This window comes from Phascolarctos cinereus, unplaced genomic scaffold (genome assembly GCF_003287225.1).
Source record: "Phascolarctos cinereus isolate Bilbo 61053 unplaced genomic scaffold, phaCin_HiC Scaffold_4;HRSCAF=312, whole genome shotgun sequence".
Lineage (NCBI taxonomy): Eukaryota > Metazoa > Chordata > Mammalia > Diprotodontia > Phascolarctidae > Phascolarctos > Phascolarctos cinereus.
Window position 1 is genome coordinate 317407538 of NW_027555847.1, and position 21421 is coordinate 317428958.

At 41.7% G+C, this 21421-nt stretch overlaps 1 protein-coding gene across 1 annotated transcript in view; it reads left to right on the plus strand.

The window, feature by feature from the left end:
• ANKDD1B (ankyrin repeat and death domain containing 1B) overlaps window positions 1-21421 on the plus strand; it is a 108065-nt gene that overhangs the window by 49662 nt on the left and 36982 nt on the right. Inside the window, 4 exon segments of the mRNA XM_078153160.1 lie at window positions 4335-4433; window positions 8999-9094; window positions 19569-19770; window positions 20766-20897. Coding sequence (XP_078009286.1) covers window positions 4335-4433; window positions 8999-9094; window positions 19569-19770; window positions 20766-20897 — 529 coding nt within the window.

Consider the following 21421-nt stretch of genomic DNA (forward strand, 5'->3'; position numbering starts at 1 on the left):
TCTTGGGCTCTCACAGATGGAGGTTTTTTTGCATCTTGACTGTCATCCAGTGTGTTAGCCCTTCTTCCTAGCCTTGTGTCATCTGTAAACTTAATGAGTATGGTGGCTGTTGTTGTCCAGTTATTTCAATTGCATCTAACTCTTGGTGACTCCATTTGGGGTTTTCTTGATAGAGTTACTGGAGTGGTTTGCCATTTCCTTCTCCAGCTCATTTTGCAGGTAAGGAAACTGAGGCCAGTAGGGTAAAGTGACTTGCCCAGGGTCACACAGTTAGGAAGTCTCTGGGGCCAGATTTGAACTCATGAAGAGGAGTCTTCCTGACTCCAGGCCTGGAGCTCGATTCATTGTGCCATTGTCGGGGTGGGGGTGGGGTGGGGGGTGGAAGGCAGGGCATGGGAGGGGCCTGGTTTATTAAAGTCAGATGCAAGTTTGAACAAAATGAAATTCAAGTAAGGAGTTTCCCTCAGGGCAGCTAGGTGGCACAGTGGATAGAGCACTGGCCCTTGGCATCAGGAGGACCTGAGTTCAAGTCCAGCCTCAGACACATAACACTTACTAGCTGTGTGACCCTGGGCAAGTCACTTAGCCCCACTGCCTAGCCAAAAAAAAAAAAAAGCTTTCCGTAGTGGGATAGCTGAGGCTAGAGGGGCAATTGGGATCAAGCACCTGAATGAGCAAGATTAGGGCCAGGGTCTGGGTGGGTTTGTTCTGTGTTCTCATTGGAAGAGATCAGAGCCTGGATAGGTCAACAGATTCTTGCACCTCCCGGCCTCTCAAAGAAATAAAAAAAATACCATTAAAAACCCCTATCCCTCTATGGTCCCTAGTGTTGGAACCCAATGGTGTTTAAATATATAACTCAAAACCTTAACCCCAAAGGAATATTTAAAGAGACATGGTTGGTAGGTTCTTGGGATTTCCCTCCAACTCCCTCTGCCCTAGTTGTCCTCCCACCATGGGGTCCCAGAGTGTCCTGGTTTGTTTTTATTTTATTTTCAATTCAGTCATCTTAACAGACTACTGACCCTACTGAAAACCAGCCTGTTTACAGTATGGTTGTGAATAATTGTGCCCTTTATATTCAGTGTATTAGCTTCTTTTAAATAAAGTGAGATTTCTTAGGAAAAAAAATGATAAAAAATGTTAATCAACTGAGAGAAATGATTATTAAATAGCCAATTGTTAATATTGGGGAGCCTGGATTTATCCCTTTCTGAATGCTTATTCTCTATTAGGCCAAGTCAGCATCTGAAAGACATTGCTGATAATAAGATTGAATTAACTTTCTTCTCCTGCTGGTTCAGACCCCACCCAGCAGAAGCCGTTTGTGTTCTACTCAGGTTTGGGTGGGGATAAATTCTTTGATTAGATTGCCCGAGGCTGGAAGTGGTTTGGAAGTAAATGTCAAGATCAAAGTCAAGTCCCTCAGCCCCTCATTAGAACAAGTCCACCTCTCATTATAATATTCATTTTCTCTTATTACTTGTTAAGCAATCATAGTCAATGCCATCCTCAGAAACACCCACTTTTCCAAGAGTATATAAGCCTCGAGTGGGTTCCATGAGGGGGTCTTTGGTATTCCAGAGTGTCACTGACTCCTTTTATTAATTGTATGCTAGCATGATTAGTAAAATGATTAATTACCCAGAAACTATGTCTCTGGAACTTTTTATATGAACAAACCATCAGAAAGCTTCTTCCAAGTCAACATGTAATTGATAGAAAGAATTTGTTTCTGGTCATTCATCAAGTTTCAAATCCATCTAAATTTCCTTTATTTGAATGAAAGTTCTATGCTCCTCAAACCACTGTAAATAGAAAATTGAGTTTGAGATTTTAAAGTTTCAGATTAGTACTGAATTTGAATATTTGAATAACTACTTCAGGGTTGAGATAATAGATGTATAATAATAATAATAACAGCTAGAGCTTTAAAGTTTACAAAGCACTTCACAAAAATTATCTCCTTTTATCCTCACAACAACCCTGGTTTGGTGCTATTATTATTCCAATTTTATGATGAGGAAACTCATCTGAGGCAGAAGTTAAGTAACTTGACCAGGATCACATAGTTTGTAAGTGTTATCCACTGTACCACCTAGCTATCTCAAATTTTTAAGTGCTATATAAAAGTTAGTTTTTGTTCTTTGATTCATCTGGTCTGTACATTTATTGAATGTCGGCACGGTCATCTACATGCTTTCATACTTTAGAACTAGCACTACCATTAACTTGCTGTGTGCACTTGGTCAAATGACAATCTTTCTGGGACGCAGTTCCCTAATCTGCAAAATATGACCTTGGACTAGGTCATTAGCATTTCCCAAAGTACAGTCTGCAGACTTGAGGCTCCCCTCCCCCCTTTTCAGAGGGTCCAAAAGATCAAAAGTATTTTCATAATAATACTAAGTAATTTGCCTACTAAAGTACTCTTCCCTTTTCCATATCTCTGTGAGGCCAGATTGTCTTCATAGACTTCAACCAAAACAACATGTCAGAACAGATTGAACGTGGAAGCAGACATGAGTATCTAGCTGGCTATCAAGCTAGACATTAAAGAGATTTGTAAAAATTGTAAAACAGTGCCAACACCAGCAGGGGTTTTTTTTTGTTTTAGAAAATAGTTATTTTCAGAAAAATGTTATTTATGTTACTATGTAATAGGTTTATTATGATTTTAGATAAATATTTTTCAAAAGTTTTCAGTTTTAACTTCTTATGTAGTAAATATGGATAGGAATAAACAAACAATCTCGAGATCCTCAATAATTTTTAAGAATGTAAAGGGGTATTGGGCATCTATGTGGCACCAAGGGCAGAACACCAGGTCTTGAGTCAGGAAGACCAGAGTTCAGATCTGGCCTTAGATACTTAGTAGCCGTGTGACCACGAGCAAGTTGCTTAACCTTATTTACCTCAGTTTCCTCATCTGTAAAATGAACTAGGGAAAGAAATGGCAAACTATTCCAGTATCTTTGCCAAGAAAACCCCAGAAGAGGTCACAAAGAGTCAGATATGACTGATGATTCAAGAACAAGAACAAAGGGATGTTGATACTAAAAAGTTCAAGAAGGCTGGGACTAAATGATCTCTAGGGCCCATTGCAGATCAAATAGTACCTAGTTCTTTAAAAAGTTTGTTAGGGCTCTGTCTTAGATAAGGGATCTCTGTAGTGTATAAGAACAGTTTAATATAATGATCAGCAAAGAGATTCCTTGTGGTTCCCTGTTCAATTCCCAGTTGCTAAGCTTCCCAACTGCCAAGGGTTCTTGGCTTCAGACCCTCCTCTGCTACTTCCTTAACCTCCCAGAACCTTTTTGGGAGAGAGAAAAGGCCCAGGAACAAAACCAGATCTAAGGGGAAAGGGTTATGATAGGTAGGTGTTTAATATCGATTTTGCATGTTGAACAAGCCAATGACCTGATTAGAAAGGGAGTCTGGAGCAATGTACTAGGACTCACATTTTGGTTCTAGGCTCAGCTCTGCCCCAAGAAACTAGGAAAATATTTCATAACATTTAAAGTGCTTTAGAAATGTGAACTATTAATATTGACTGTGTGACTGTGTCACTTCCTTTCTAGAAATCAGATGCCTCCTTTGGGGGAGAAAAAATTGGGACCGCAGTGATCAGGAACAAATAAGTTATTACCTGGAATGCTCCTTTTAGCTTTGAAATTCAAGGAGTCCCTTTGCCTTTACATGTGAGGCTAAGTATTGTGATCTTCCCTTGTGTCTTCCTTGAATATTAAATGGAACTTATGTCCCTTGTAGATAGTTGTAAAGCTCAAATGAACATGTACATAGTGTTTTATAACCCTTAAAAGGCTTTATAAATGCAGTATAGGAGATAGAATTATGGTGCTGAAGTCAAGAAGACCTAGATTGAATGAATTTTACCTCAGACACTTAATAGAGATGCTTGACCCTGGACAAGTCACTTAGCCTCATAGCCTCAGTGTCTTCATCTACAAAACGGGAATAGTAATAGCACCAACCTCACAGAGTTGTGAGAATCAAAACAAATAAGATAATATATTTAATGCGTTTTGTAAACCATGAAGCATAAGTGTCAGCTATTACTGTTATGCAGCTGGTGGTATAATGTATAATGTGCCAGGCCTAGAGTCAGGAAGCACCAAGGTTCAAATATGGCCTCAGATAATAACTGTGTGACCCCGAGCAAGTCCATTTAACTCTGCCTCAGTTTCCTCATCTGTAAAATGAGTTGGAGAAGGAAATGTCAAACCACTCCAGTATCTTTGCCAAGAAAACCCCAAGTGGGGGGTGGGTCACAAAGAGTCAGATACCACTAACCAACAAAATTATTGTTACAGAAGCAGCAAACCCCTTTGCACCTAGCAGCTGATCTTGGAAATGTGGAACTGGTGGACACCCTGCTGAAGGCAGGCTGTGATCTGAAGATTGTTGACAAGGTAACTGTCTAAATGCTGCTGCTCCAGGTTCACTGTTAGCACATCTGCGGAGACTGTTCATGTTGCCATTTAGTGAAATTTCAAATTTGCAGGGGTCATTGTGGAAGCCAAATGAATAAGTCTGAAATGTATCTTTTTTCAAAGGAGAAATGCCATTTTATATTTTCTAAGTATGTAAAATAACTAGTATTACTTAAAACCAGTCTCCAAATGAATATTAAAGCACAAATTATTCACAGCTTATTATCAGTCCACTGGGTTTATAAGGTATTAGAAAGCTCCTTTAGAGGTGGAGGAATCCCCTTATCGCAGTCTTGTTGAAGGTATTTGTTTGCTTAGGCAACCCTCCCCACTTTAATTGTTATTTACTTCTATTTTTTTTTTTTGGTCTTTTTAGACAATTGGGGTTAAGTGACTGGCACAGGGTCACACAGCTAGTAAGTGTCAAGCATTTGGTCTGAGGCTACTTCTTTTGTTTTGACATCACCTTCATTTCTGAATATATTTTTCTTGTCTCTCTTCCCCAACAACCATCTCTTGTAAAAAAGGATAAGATTTTTAACAAGCGGCTCAGCAAAACTATTACACCGACCACCTGTGATAGAATATACAATGTTTCACACTCATAATTCCCACCTCTGCCAAGAGGTGAAGGAAGTACATTTTTCCACCATCTGTACTTGGGACCAAGTTTGATTGTTACAATTAAATAGTGTTTTGTTTTGTTTTGTTTTTTATTTTAATTTTTGTTGTTGGAAAGCCTCATTTTCATAGGGCAAAGGCAAACTTCAACCCCACCTATTTCAGATATTATCATCTTTGCACTAGTCAGGTCTGAAGGAATGTGGTTTTGTCATTATTTAAATTTATTTCTTGAACTAGCCCAAAATCCTGGGTTAGAGAGAGGGAGAAAACACATAGGCTGCTTGCAAAGGCCCAGAAAATGGAGCCCAGCCCCACACTGAGGCTGAGAATCAAAGTCAGACTACTGTGTGCCTGAAGGATTTCACCTGAAAAATCTCAGAGTTGTACACACACCACTTAAAAAAATCTCACCACATCCCTAGATGAAGCAGGTAACAATGGAGGACTGACAAAGAGATTTTGGATCTTAGATAGTTTGTGCTCCCTCAGTCGATAGTAAATAGTTTGGAAACACTCCCCCTCCCTCCTATTGCCTTTTCTTTAAAGGCAAGCTATATCAGGTGCAGTGAAAAGAGCCTTCAGTTTAGAGTCAGGGAAGATGAGCATTAGAATCCTGCCTCTGATACGAGCTGTGTGCAAGGAGTAAGTCAGTGAAACTCTGAGTCTCAGTTTCCTCACCTGTAAAATGGGGATAATACTATCCATAGTGCTTACCTCACAGGGCTGTCTTGGAGATCAAACAAGATCATGCATGAAAATTGCTTCACAAGCCTCCTTCTCTAGCATTCACATTTTACCCATCCTAGGTAAGTGATGCTTCCTGGGAGCTGGTGCATTATTAATGGACAGGAAAAAAAAGAAAGAAAAAGGTTCTAGAACTATGACCTGGTATGGCTCTCCCCTCTTCCTGAAGTTTAACCTCTGGAGAGTGTCCCAGGCTTAATGATAATACCTGTACTGGTAGCCTTCAGACTCTCATTCAAGCACATACTCCTATGGAAAATGCTCTCCAAAGAGCAAAAAACCTCTGGCTCCCAGCAAGCTGCTCTCCTAATAGACTAATTGCCATGATTGTGAAGGGTGTTGAAAGCCAGCACTCAGATGGCAGAGATTAGGGGGTTGTATAAAGGCCTCAGAGTGGCAGTACTTTGTAATCCAATTACTGTGCCCCTGATTAGAGGCTGATTGCTTTCAGCCCTAATTTTCAGGCTCATCTAAGACTCTCAATCCATGGGAAATAGCCAACACTGGTGCCTGTGGGAATTGTACTTCTAGTGAGTCTCCATATCCATTCAGGGATGATAGAGATAGGGACACAGTTCCTCAAAGCCCTCAGCACCACAGTGCTGGCAGAGTGGGGCTCTGGATTTGGACACCTCCAGCCATATAGTTAGTTATTCTGATATTCCTATATCTCAGTACCTTGGCTAATTGTGCTCTGAAATTAACAGCTCCATCTTGGGACTGGCCTTTAGAATGCATAGACAGAGTAGACAGCACCTTACTTGGTAAAATGGAAGAACCAGGAAGCCCCATTAACATCCCCCTGCCCCTCCAACAAAGAAACATAACAAAAGCAAACCTCTTTCCTTTGTCGGCTGTTGTAGCCCCCGAGATTCCCATGTTACTGTACCAGGTTAAGAGGCAGTATTTGTGTAGTGGAACTATCTTTGGACTAGGCAGCTTGACAGCTGCTACCTGGTTCTTGCTTTGCCAGGCTAATTTTCTCCTCAGTAACCCTCCTGTATATCTCCCTTTCTCTCTGCTCATACAATCACTGCCCTTGTACAGGCCCTCATCACCTGGGCTATTGGCTTCTAATTGGTCTCTCTGGCCCAGATCTCTAGCCACTTCAATCCATCCTTTACTCAGCCAAGTGATTCTCCTAAGGTGTAGGTCTAACTATATCACCCCAACTTCCCTCCCCCCTATTCAATAAATCAAGTGGCTCCCTATTACCTCCCAGAACAAATATAAAAACCTCTATTTGACTTTTAAAGCTCTTTACAACCTGGCCCCTTCCTATCTTTTCAGTCCCCCCCCCCCCATTTTATTTTTGTGGAGGCAACTGAGGTTAAGTGATTTGCCCAGGGTGGCACAGCAAGTAAGTGTCTGAGGCCAAATTTGAACTCAGGTCCTCCTGACTCCAGAGTCAGTGCTCTATCTACTGCACCACCTAGCTGCCCCTCTTTTCAGCCTTTTTTGAAATCTCCCCCCAGTCTTCTTAATGAACATTTAACTCCCATAGAAGCCATCTGTTGTTATTATTCAGTCGTTTTCAGTCTTGTCCAACCCTTTGTGACCCCATTTGGGGTTTTCTTGGTAGAGATACTGCAGTGGTTTGCCATTTCCTTCTCCATCTCAGCGTTTTACAGATGAGGAAACTGAGGTAAACAGTTAAGTGACTTGCCCAGGGTCACACAGCAAGTAAGTATCTGAAGTCAAGTTTGAACTCAGGAAGAGGAGTCTTCTTGACCCCAGGCCCAGCACTCTATCCACTGCACCACCTAGCTGCCCACCTAGCGTATAATAAGTGCTCAATAAATGTGCTCAACAAAGTGCTTAACATATGGTAAGGGTTTATGAAATGTTTATTCAATGACTGCCTGCCTCTCCTTCACTGTATAACCTTGAATCAATCACTTAAGCTCTCTGAGTCTCAGTTTCCCCTTCTGTAAGATGGACACATGGTAGGAGGGATTATAATAGCAGTATGGGTAGCTGTCTACTGAGGTTCCAACTCTGAGATTTTGGGGATGTGACCTTATGGCATGACTGTTCTGCATATATCATTGGATTGTTGGGAGAAGATAAGGAGATGGTTTGAAAGCTAAACTGAAAAACACAAAAGGCTTTACCAGCATAAGGTATTTTTTTAAAATAATGTTTCAATTTTTCCAAATTATGTTTTTTAACATTCATTTAAAAAAAAATTTGAATTCCAAATTCTCTCCCTCCCCTCCTTCTTCTCTGAAACTGTAAGCAATCTGATATGGGTTATAAGTGTGCAATCACAGCATAAGGTATTATTAAAATGCAAATGTTATCTCTGAGGGGCAAAGTCCTGCCTTTAAAACCTTTGTTCACCTTAGTGCAGAAGGCTTGTCAGAATCCAAGCAGAGCTCTAAGGGAGAAATAGATTATAGGATCAGAGATAGCTAGAAGGGACTTTGGAGCCTATCAAGCTTAAGCTCAGTTCCCTCATCTTACAGAGGGGGGGAAACTGAGGCACAGAAAAGTCACATGACTTCCTTTTTAGGATTCAGAGCCACATCCTGTGTAGTTACAATGTGGCATTGCCTCCATGTCTCATACACTGAGTAAATTCTAGGGATGAAGTGGTTAAGGTTTGGAGGATGGAGCTGGAGAGCCAGCCCAGTGGAGGATGTTAGGCATCGAGGGAGTATTTGAATTTTTTTTAGGGGGGGAGGGGGAAAAAGGTGGAAGCTAGAAAGCTCTTCAGGAGAAGAACCTTGAAGTAGGGTTGCATTGGGGGATGAGAAAGGTTGGGAGTTTTTATCTGTTTCACAATTTATATAAGGACCAGACCTGTCCATCCTGGTCACCTTTTGGCCACTGGCATCTGGCCAATGAGCTGCTTGTGACAGCAGGTTAAGATGTCAGGTAGGGAGAACAGTGGTGACAAGGTGAGCCCTTGTCTCTCTACGGAAGGAGGGGTGGGGGGGAAGTGAGAGAAAGCAATGTGATTTTGTTTATACTCTTGAGTTGAATTTCTTAGTCACAGGGTAGATTGGAGAAATATTTGGAGGACCTATGAAATTTTTTTTTTTTGTGAAGCAATAATCCCCTCTCCCCCATTTCCTACTATTTCCCCTTCCCCAATGCTTCCTTGACGTGATGTGTTTAGGAAAGAATGGTGGTATCAGAGCTAACGTCAATGATGTTGTTTTTGTTCTCAGCAAGGCAAGACTGGATTAGCTGTAGCATCCAGGAGCAACCATTCTCTCATTGTTGACATGATCATCAAAGCAGAGTGATATTATGCCTGGAGACAGGTAAGGAAGAAGGATTTTGATTTAGCTGTGGGGCTTGCTGAGAGGGAATTTAGGATATTTGTTTAAAAGGGATCTTGTAAAGCTGCTTTCAAAGCTGTGTGACCCTGGGCAAGTCACTTCACTTCTGTTTGCCTTAATCCACTGGAGAAGGAAATGGCAAACTGCTCCAGTATTTTTGCCAAGAAAACCCCATGGCCAGTATTGGCATGCTATGGTCCAAGGGGTCATGAAGGGTCAGACAGGACTAAATAACAACACAAACTGTCTTCATGCCTAGGCTTTTCAATAGGTCTTGTTCCCTTCCAGAACTGCAAACCATGCCTGAGAGGAAAGAGGGCCCAAACCATTTCAGCAATCCCCTCCACCCCCACCCCCCACTCCCTCAGAAAGCTTTGCCAGGTTTAAGGCACCTGGTAGGTTAGCATCGACCAAAGCCATAGTTCATGAGCCCCCACAGCTCTGAGTCTTTTACAAGACCAACTATAGGGCACATTAATTCAAAACAAAAGACATTTAATCAAACACAGTAAAATAAATGTCAAGAAAGATTCCCAATACACACAGAGCAATAGTCTCCCACAGTATGCCACATTCTCAGTGGGGAAAGCGAACACTCATGATCAGTGAACATTAATTGAAGGGGCATAAACATAGGGGAATATGTGTGACCAGGATGCATATGGCTAGGGGCAACTCAAGCTTCAAATGCTGGAGTGCCACTGATGACTTCCAGTGATATCCTTAAGCTGCTCTCTGCTACCATCTGCTGGCCATCTGCTGTGACAGGGTTCAATATTGACCTGACTTGGTGGAAGCTGGGATGTCAGCTCTGAAAAGTTCTCAGCCTCAGGCTATTTTAGCTTTTTTTTTTGAAATGCGTATCCCAATCAGCCCCATTCTGCTAGCTGTCTAGAAAATCCCTTGAGGCATATGTATTCCAGGGCAGCTAGGTGGCCTGGTGGATTGAGCCCTGGGCCAGGAATCATCAAATCTGGCCTCTGACACTAGCTATGTGACCCTGGGCAAGTCACTTAACCCTGTTTGCCTCAGTTTCTTCATCTGTAAAATGAGATGGAGATGGAAATGGCAAACCATCTTTGCCAAGAAAACCCCACATGGGATTGCGAACAACAATTTCTATTCCACATAGATCATAGGAGTTGCACTATGTGGGAGACTGAAAATGGGGCTCATGAGCTTTCTCCTGTCTCCTCTCCCACCCCATTTTTTCTACATAAGTCACAGAATGTTTGAACTAGAAGGAATAAACTGATCCACTCTCCTCATTTGAGAAGTAAGGAATTGAGGCCCAAAGGAGAAAGTCACTTGACCAAGGTCCCACAACTGGTTAGTAGCTGAGCCGGGATTTTATGCCAGCTTCCCTGACTCCAGGGACCAGGGCTATGGCATCATGGCCATATGCCTTAGCCAGTATCCCAATAATCCCTTTCTTGGCCCTCTATGCCAATGGGCAGCTTGCAGTCTCAAAGTGTCACCAACCTGCTGGATGGTAATGGCTCAAGGCCTGAATCTTGGGGATTTTGTCTCTTCCCTTAGTAGCATGTTTTGATCACAGGGCCAGCCTCAATCATTGAGGCCCAAAACACCTTCTTGTAATGAATTCTTCAGGGTGTAGCTCTGAAAATGGTGTCCTAACTTCTTTTTGTTTTAACCCTCCCAAATGGGAAGTTTCACAAGCTTTGTTCTGGTGTCATGTGGTCACTGCTAGGATGACCTGTTTGTTGTTGTCAAAAGTGTTGTTAAAAAATCCTGATCTGAGCTAGCTTTCTTCTCTTGTCCTAGTTTTACTTCTTCCTCCTTTCTCTTATCTTTGCTCCCACTTTCTTTCCTCCTCTCCCTCTGCCTCCACAGTTTCCCTTTGAATTTCTGTTATATAAACAAATGTATAGTTTATCTTCTGAGGAAGTAGAAGGGTGGATGGTCACTCTGAGCTATGCCTCAGAGAAATGGGGAAGCTGGGATAGTGGCTGTGTTTTCTTCTCTATGCTATTTCTTGCTTAACTTCGTGGGGAAATGGAATTACTGGTTGAGAAATGAGTTTCTCTGGCCAAATGCACTTCTTGGTTAAACAGAGGTTAACCAGAAAACCATTATGGTTGAAAAACTCTCTCTAAAATATGTCAGTGACCACTCTCATGCCTTAGTTAAATACAGCACAAGGAACATGAATGAATGAATGAATGAATAAATGAATGCATGAAGTATTTATTACAGGTAGGTGGTACAGGGGATAGGGAGAATCAGCCTAGAGTCAGGAAGACCTGAGTTCAAATCCCACCTCAGATGCTTACTAGCTGTGTGACCTTGGGCAAGTCACTTAACTTCTGCTTACCTCAGTTTCCTCATCTGTCACCTGCCTCTCAAGGTTGTCGTTAGGATCATTTGAGATATTTATAAAACACTTGACACAGAGCCTGGCACGTACAAGTGCCATATCAGTGTTAGCTATAATAATAATTGCTATAATTGGTATTATTACTTGCCAGGATGTAAGGATCAAATGGAGGATAATTATAAAGAGCCTAGCACAGTGTATAACACAAAGTAAGCACCATAGAAATGTTAGATATTGTTATTATTACTGCTTACTTTGTGCAAAGCACTGGGGATCCAAGTAGAAAAGGAAGACAGTCCCTCCTCTCAAGGAATTCACTTTTTTTTTTGGTGAGGCAATTGGGGTTAAGTGACTTGCCCAGGGTCACACAGCTAGTAAGTGTTACGTGTCTGAGGCCAGATTTGAACTCAGGTCCTCCTGACTTCAGGGCTGATGCTCTATCCACTGTGCCACCTAGCTGCCCCTAGGAATTCATTTCTAATGGCAGAGAAACCCTCCCCCCCCCAAGAAGATGTTAGCTGCAGCTCAGATGGGCAGTCCCATGGTCCTTAGGGCACTGCGGCAAACAGAAAGTAATGCCTCTTCTTTAATGTCATTTCCCCCCATCACGTCACATCAGTTTCTGATGCTGACCCGCTTGACAGTGCCAAGCACTTCAGTTGCAAGAACTTTCTTTTCTCCATCTTCAGTAGATGTGGGGGTAGCTCCTGTAGGAACGGTAGCCAGATTACATCTCCATTCCCATGGCCATGACTGCGGGCACCCAGGCTGAACCAAGACCGGAAGTTTGGGGTGGGAGTGGGGGAGGGTGCTGCACTCCCAGGGCTCAGCGGGATTTATTTTTTTCTATGAGGATTGAAGATTTTACATTTCCTCAGAGTCATCATTCTGGGCCCAGAGCCCGCTGCTTTACGGTTACAAATGGAGGGAGTCAGTGGCCAGACAGACACTTAGCTTCAGAATCAGAAAGACTTGGATATAAAGCCTGAACCTGACACATAGTGACTGCATGACCTTGGGCAAGTCACTTAACTTCTCATATCACACCCTCCCCCCACATGCTCTAAGGCTATAAACTGCAGAGCAGATGCTGATCTCCATTGGTAGACGGAATTGTCTCACTGGGAGTTCTCTATACTAACTAAATCATTGATCTGGTTCCCCTTCTCCTCACTCCCATCCCATAGAAACAAATGATTCTCTTTTAACTTTGTAAGATAGGTAAGTCATTACATAATAATATATTTTGTTATTTATCATATAGAAATTTATCATTATATATTTATATATAATTTATGTTTATATTATGATATACATTTATTGATATATTTGCATATTATAGATTATGTGAATTTATCCTATATTTTTATGTAATGTTAATTATATTTATAATCTATTTATAATATATATAATATGTATAAAACTTATATAACATAATATATAATTTAATATATTTGTAATATATGATGTATACATAGGATATAAATTATTATATATTTGTATATTATATGGGATATAAATTTATTATTATATATTTGTATATTATATAGGATATACATTTATTATTCTCATTACCATGTTTTATAGATAAGGGAACTGAGACATGGAGCAGTTAAGCCACATGTCTAAGATAACACAGTTAGTGAGGGGCAAACCTAGATCTCTTGATTCTCAGATCTCCCATTGCTCCCTATATAGGATTGTAGCAGTAGAAAGGAGAGGAGTAGGCCTCAATATAGACTGACTCCTAAATATTCCCTCTGAACCTGGAGCCCAAATCTCACATTTGAATTTATTTTGCTGTTATTTCTCTTGCTCCTAAAAGCCAGGCATGATGGAGGCTTTGGCATGGGGGCTTGGGGTTCCAGTAGATCAGGACATGACAAATGCCCCAAACTGTCACTCCGAGATACTATTCAGTTTCTGATTCAAATGACTCATTCTCACTCTGAAGCTTCCTCCCTGAAAAGACCAATCGGCTGACCACAGCTAGGTGGCATAGTGGATAAATTACTGAGCCTGGAGTCAGGAAGATTCATATTCCTGAGTTCAATTCTGAGTTCAAGTTCTCAGATGTGTGACTCTGGGCAAGCCACTTAACCCTGTTTGCCTCAGTGTCCTCATCTGTAAAATGAGCTGGAGAAGGAAATGGCAAACCATTCCAGGTTCTGTGCCAAAAACAAAACCAATCAGACAAACAAAAACCAGATGGGGTCACAAAGAGTCAGACTCAGCTGAGCACAAACATGATATCACATAAGAGAAACCAAGAACAATTTATTTAAAATAGCGAGGATGGGGACATCAATAAACTCATCCGCAAATACTGCTGGCACCCATGGGCCCAAGCAACACTTCCTTTTGCAACCCCATCCCACCCCCAAAGATGGAAGCTTGTGAGTCTAACTGGGTCTTAAACTTGTGGCCTTGGGTCAACTTAGGCAAGCCAGAAATGGGACAGCAGTGTGCCTATCACAGTTCAGTGCATCTGCAGAATATGGAAACCACTGTTCAACAGCTGAACATGCTCTTCTTTCTGGAGAGGGTCTGGTAGAGCATGGATCACACAAAGATGCCCAATCAGGAATCAGTAGGGCCTTGGGACTGCCTCAGCACTCTGGAGAGGGTCTGGTAGAGCACAGATCATACAAAGATGCCCAATCAGGAATCAGTAGGGTCTTGGGACTGCCTCAGCACTGATGTATCAGTGCCCAACATTCAGCCTCAGCAGGGAAGGAGGCTCTAAACCCTCAGCAGGACACGGCGTACTGCACCATTTTGGAAACCCCAGCTTTTTGTCCCTCCCAGTCATCTTTTCAAAACTTTATCTGTCTCTCCTGAGACCTGCTTGGTCATTAGTTGCTCTACCCCTTACAGAAGTACAGCTAGGTTTGTTGGAAAGATGTATTAGTATTGCTAATAATAGCTTAATTTATATAGTACAAATACTGTATTATTAGTGCATTTATAGACAGATCAAAATGAGATAAAATTTGTAAGCACAAATAGTAGGTGCTTAATAAATGTTTGTTCTGCACTGAGAAGTTAAGTGATTTGCCCAAGTTTACACAGTCAGCATATGTCGGGATGGGGTCTAGACCTAAGTCATTGTGGCTTCAAGGCCAGCTTTTTATCCACTACGCCAATATTTTTCCTAAATGACTGAGCTCTCCATCACAATAAAGCTTCAGCATCTCAAAGTTTAATGAAAGTTAGGGGGAAAAAATGCCATAGCTTGCCCTCATAGATTTCTGTGAAATAGATAAAAGAAATATAGACATTCCTTTTCATCTAACAGCAAAATTCAGCGCTCCCAAGGATAATGAAAGTCTCCTAAAATCTTCTCATTTCCTTGTTCTTTTACTTCCTCCAGTTCCGCCTGGCCACTGTGCTTGCTGACAACATGCTTTTTGGCATCCTGCTCCTCTTGCTGTGGAAAATGAGAAATATAGATCAGGGCTTTGGAGTTCCACCCGCGCTTTTCTAAAGGAAGTCAAAAGGACAGCATAGCTAAGCTGCCCCAGTAGCCTTGACAGATACAACTAGTGGTACAAAGTGCTATGCTCAGAAAATACAACTATTCCTTTGGTAACCACTGGTTCTCATTATAATGAAACTGTTGAATATGCAGAGGATTTGGACAGAGCCACACTGCACTTAGCTTTTTCCTTAATTCCTGTCTCTAAGAGGCAGCTCTGTTGTGGCATTGAGCTTGGGTGACCGGCAGCATCTTGGAGATGGCTGGGCTTTTGTGGATGAAGCATTTGGGATGAATCTCACAAGGGGTGTGATAGAAAGAGCACTGGCACTAGAGTCAGGGGACCTGGTCTGACTCCTCCCTCTGATACTTAACTGGTTGTGTATTACCTTTGAGTCTCACTTTCTTCACCTGTTAAATGGGTATTTTAATAATATACTATCTTAAAACTGTGAGGAAATAGGTTTTAGAAACCATAGAGTATTTTATAAATGTGAGTTATGATGAGATATGAGAGCCTTGGAAAGGTTTATGAAATGAGGTGGCTGTTTTGGAACTTTTAGTCTCATGGGGGTGGGGATAAAACTCATAGATTGAGAGTTGGAACAGAAGGAGGGTGAGTATTCTTTTGAAACAATGCCAACTCCTTTGGGATTTAACATGAGTGCTCCACAATTTATTCTTTTATATAGACCTACTGGGTCCAAACAGTCTGGAGTGCTCACCCGTTCCCTCTCAAGGGACCGTACTTGGGGATTCACATGCATGGAACAGGCTCAGTCTTGGGAGAGCCTGACCTCTGCAGAGAGGACTTGGACTCCTTTTTTCATCACCTCGTGTTCTTTACACCACAATCTTGTAGCCCTGGAGAAATAATTTAAAGCTTAGGTTTGGCTCTAGGTCTAGCACCTCCCCAGATGGAGGAGTGGAAAAGTACTCAACGCACAAAGTAAATCAGCTATAGGACAGCTATTTATTTCTTCCACACAAAAGAAATGCTTAAAACACAAAAATGTGTATTGACAAAGACAAACATGAAGCAGTAACTTAGAATTATTCTTATACTGTCCTGGGAGGTTGATCCTTAAACCAGGAGGCATTTTATGGAAATGCTGAAAAAGCATTTACTTCACCTTTGGGTCCCTCAGAGTCCATGTCTTCTAGTAGTCAGTCTGGGGTTAGGTTCCTCCTGCTGATGGTCATCTTCTCCCCGAAGAGGTACCATAGAAGCTGTAGGGGGCACCTCCCATACTATAATTAGCACTGACTGAGAGACTCAGGGGTTCCCAATCTCTCAAACTCATAACATGGCCTCCAAGGCTGCAGCTCTCCCCAGGGTCACAATTTAGTTACCTGTGCTCAGGGAAAGACACACAAGGCAGATGATGCAGCGAAAGACCCAAAGTCCAACCTCACACTTTCCCAGCCAAGCATGTGCTCTAGTTGCTAACATGTGCAGTTTATATTTCACACTTGTCATGGAAAGCCCCAGAGAAAATTAGGTGCCACATTCTAGAGATAGAAAGGAAAAGAGAAAGCCCCATGAGGTGGTCACTCCTGTTAAGCTTTACTGATGGGCGGCCAAACCTAGCCAATCCCCTCTGGCCCAGCTTTGATATAAATTCATCTCAAAGTGGCAAGCCCTTCAGCACTAATTCAGAACATGCCTAGTCTACTAGGAGAAGCCCAGGGTCCTTCATTTGGGGTAGGAGGTATTCATCAGTTTGCCTCCATTACACCACTTACCCCTATTGCACTTACCTTTGTCTAGCTGTTTAAAGGGTGAAGACAATAGGAGAATCCTGAAAGAAGTGATAAGGGAGGAAAGCAGAGTTGGAAAAGGTTGTATGTGTGTATGTATGTGTGTGTTTGTGTGTGTGTATTCTTTAGCTTAAAACATTATTATTAGCAGTTTTAGTCACACCCTGACACCACCCCAAATTTCTAGCTAATAAGGTCTAGGGTATAGATTTTCCTCTTTTCCTAGATTAAGTTTCCAAAGATTGGCACATCTTTCTGGAATAAACCATAGAGTCCAAATTTTGCTAATTCAGACATAGATCCAGGTGGTTTGGTCATGATGGAAGAGGGACCCTGGTTCACAGATAATCTAAGTTTTTAATACCATTGAGCTTTGTCCCCATCCTATCAATACCTTTTCTCTATACTGTTTCTGGTCCCATTATTACCAACCTTTTCTTATTTTTCCCTTTAAAATAAACAGAAATAAATGTGTTTATATAAATAGAGAAGAATAGGTAGCAAAAATCTAAATACTTTTGGATCCATGTCAATTCAATTCAATGAGCAATGTCCCAGACCCATACAGAGCAGGCCTCAAAGCTAGGAAGATCTGGATTCAAATCCTACTTCTGGAACATGTTTGTTGTGTGATCCTTATCAAATAACTTAAGCTCTCAGTGCTCCTGGGCTAGGCAGCTTCCTAAGACTATACATTGCAGAGAAGGTGCTGAACCGTGTTGGTAGAGGGCGTTTCCTTACCTTGGAGTTTCCTATACCAATACAATCATTCTTATTCCCCATCTCCATTCCCATCCCTATCCCTATCTCTTGTTATTGTTTAGTTATTTTTCAGTCATGTCCCACTCTTCATGACCCCATTTGAGGTTTTCTTGGTAAAGGTACTAGAGTGGTTTGCCATTTCCTTTGCCAGCTTATTTTATAGATGAGGAAACTGAGGTAAACAGGGTTAAGTGACTTGCCCAGGGTCACACAACTAGGAAGTGTCTGAGGCTGGATTTGAACTCAGAACGATGAGTCTTCTTGACTTTAGGGCTGGAATTCTATCTACTGTGCCACTTAGCTACCCTATCCCTATAAAAAAATGAAACCATTTCTACCATTACATTCTACTGGAAGGAAATGGGCACTCAGCTATACAAACTATATTCAAAGTAAGTACAAAGTAATTTGGGAGGGAGGGAAAGGTGCAAACAAGAGGGAGATCAAGAAAGGAGTCCTTAGGTGATGCTCGAGGTGAGTCTTGAAGGGAGCTAGAGATTCTCACAGGAGCGAGTATGGAGGCAGAGCATTCCAGGCATGAGGGACAGAGACGGAGTGACACGTAGAGGGAACAGCGATTGGCTGGTTTGGCTGAAAGGGGGAGTGATGTGAAATTAATCTGGAAAGGTAAGCTAGAATTGGATTGTGAAGGGTTTTAAGAATGTTAAACAGAGGAAATAGCCACTGAAAGTTCTTAAGCAGGGGAGTGGCCTGATCACACTTTCATTTTAGGAATATCAATCTAGCAACTTATGTGGAATCGAGGGTGAACTACAATCAGCCTACAACACTCCTGAGTGAGGGAACCAGGTTAAAATGTAATTGCAGGGGCAGCTAGGAGCAGCCCTGGAGTCAGGAGGACCTGAGTTCAAATCTGGTCTCAGACACTTATTAGCTGCGTGAACCTGGGCAAGTCACTTAACTCCAGTTGCCCCCCAAAAAAATGTAACTGGGAAATATTTAACAAAATCATTTAAAATACAGTGAAACATAGATCATATTACATTTGAAAACTAAGTCAATATTCAGTCCATTGAGGTCCTTATGTAAGATTTTGTGGCCCTGTTTCTATTTGAGTTTAAAACCAGTGGTCTGGCAAATAGAAAGACTGGGACAAGGAAACCGATTAGGAGGTGGTTGCCACAGGCCAGGAGAGGGGTGACATCCCCTGGGGATAGTCAATAATTTAGAATGCAACTTGTATTTAAGAGTCTCTTGAAAGAAAAACTATGACGCAGCCATCCATCCTAGCCTCTGGGGTTGTGATAAGAGACTTCCAGTTTTCTTGTTTGGGGGTGCTTTGGAGGATTCTGTTCAGGGACAGAAATTGGACTTGACCCCAGTGCACAGTGCTGTAGAACTCAGTCTTGTTTCAGTTGTTAAAAAGTAAAGTATCGGATTCTCCCCCTCCCCATTGACCACCTAAGCATGGTTTAATAAAGAGAAGTCTAAACTCTCCCAGTTATTGGTTGGGTGCCCTTGGGTGAGGTTTTCATTAGTTTTGTTTTGCATTCCCTAGTCCTTCCTTTTCTTATCTGTAAGTAAAGAGGTTTGAGAGAGATGATTTCAGAATTCCCTTCCAGTCCTTTCTGAGAGTCTCTCATTCCTATTCCCTCCTTCTCCCTCAACCTTGACTTTGTGACGGGGAGAGGGAAAAGGAAAAAACAAATGAGCTCTTCCAAGGTCACACCTGAGAAAATCTGCCCTGGCTAGGAAAGATTTCAGGATTCCAAATATGAGAGAGACTTAAATGTGAAGAAAGAAAACAAATGAGAATGTTCAGGGAGGAACAGTCAGGGGAGTGGGGAGGGAGGCAGTGTGCTGAAGGTTATCTGTGGTGACATTTTCCTGGCTGACATTCTAACATCAGTCCGGGGTAGAAGTATGCAATCAAGAATTGCAGAATCCCTACATCTTGGGGTCAGACAGGCGGTGCTTTGTGGTTTTTGTTAGAGATATTCCCTGCATTTTGGATGATGAAACTTGGCCTGAAGACAAGTGGCCCTGAACAAATGATGTGGGCTGGGCCTTTATCAGTTTTTATCAAGGGGGGAGAATACTCTGATTAGGCTATAAACGTAGTACATCTGAAATTGTTATCTTTATTTTCAATTTAGGAACATCAAGGAAGCAGCGATGACTCACCAACAGGCCCCGCTCTGACATTCAAACAAGATCACAGTTTGGAGACAAAGCAGATCCGCTCTTGCCTCTGGAAATTGGCTTACTGTCAACTTAAGGCCCAGGAGTGGCGGAGGCTGGCTCGCTCTTGGGAATTTTCAGATGCACAGATCAAAGCTATTGAAGAACAGTGGTCGGGTAATGATGCAGTAGAACTTATTGGAAGAAATGGGGAGCGAGGAATGATGAAACTAGAAGTTTCTGATTGTTTTTTTTTTTTTTGGCTAGGTTAAGTGACTTGCCCAGGGTCACACAGCTAGTAAGTGTTATGTTAAGTGTGAGACTGGATTTGAACTCAGGTCCCTCTGACTCCAGGGCCAGTATTCTATCCACTGCACCCTCTGATTAATTGTTGAGGACTAGCAATTAGCAGCTACTTCCAACCTGTAAACCTAGGACAGTGATATCAGTGGTTATTGTGGTTTTTAGGAATTTTTAGCCAGTGACTCTTCCTGGAGAATCTCCATGAAAACAATGTTTGCAAATGGCTATTTCTTTTTTGAGTCAAGTCACAGAGGTTCGAGAAGGAATTGATATTTTTTGGAACAAATAAATATGCAGTGGAATGAGTACCAAAAGAAACTCTTAAGTTCTTAACGGCTTGTTCTCTGACTGGTTGGCCCCCAGTGACTGATAAATAGCCACCACAGTAACTGCAACTAAAGAATAATAAGTATTTCTTAGGCCTGTTCTGTGGTGAATAGGATTATATATTCTGGCTTCACTGGTTTTTTACAAAATGTTCTACAGCAGTTACTGAAAGACAGTAATTCAAAGTAATTAAAGGATTTAAACTAAATTACATTTGTCAGAATTAGAAAACAGACTGGTTTCCGTTCATTTTCTTTGGTCTTATAGATGTTTGTTGTGTTACTGCAATCTGTGGCCCATTACTGCTGCAGGAAAACAGCTCTGTATTTACACAGATTGGGTTCAATCTTGGGTGCCTCTCATCCAATCTTGGTGGCTCATGTACCCATCCAGGGTGCATCGTTTTTTTTTTTTTGTTTAATCTTGTTTAACATCATAATTTCAACCAGGAAAATAAATGAATGCAAAGATAGAGAATATTTAGCAAAAATGAAGATCTTGCATAGAAAGAAACATCAGGTAACTCTATGTGTGTTACATAGGAAGTGAAAGCTCTTGCGAGCATGGCCATAGAATGCTGCTCATCTGGTTACATGGAATACTGATGAGACGTGAGAACCCCATGAAACACTTATATGAAGATCTGGTAAATGCAGGGTTCCCAGAACTAGCAGGTGAGCAAAGAGGTTTTTTTTTTTTGTTGTTGTTGTTTCTAACAAATTATTATCACTACCCTCTCTTATTTCTATGCCCTGCAGGTAAGATCTCTGTGTAAATGGCAGAGGACAAGGGAAAGAATTACTATCACTGAGGCTGTATACTTCAGTAAAAAGGGCATTCATCTAGGGTGCATACCCCACCTCAGAGGTTTACTACCTGGGTGACCTTGGGCAAGTCACTTAATCTCCCTGGGCCTCAGTTTTCTGGTCTGTAAAATGAAGAGCAGACTACACAGCCTCTGTGGTCCCTTTCAGCTCGATGACCCCATGACCTAGCTTTAAATATTGACCTGACACTTACTGGGTGTCTTATTACACCTGAGTTACATAACCCCTCTGGGCTTCAGTTTCTTCATCTGTAAAATGGGAGTAATAATATTAGAACTGGCTACCTCACAGGGTTATTGTGAGGAAACTGCTTTGTAAGACTCCAGGCTAGGACTTGTCATCATTATTTCTCTACTGTACCACCAGCTATA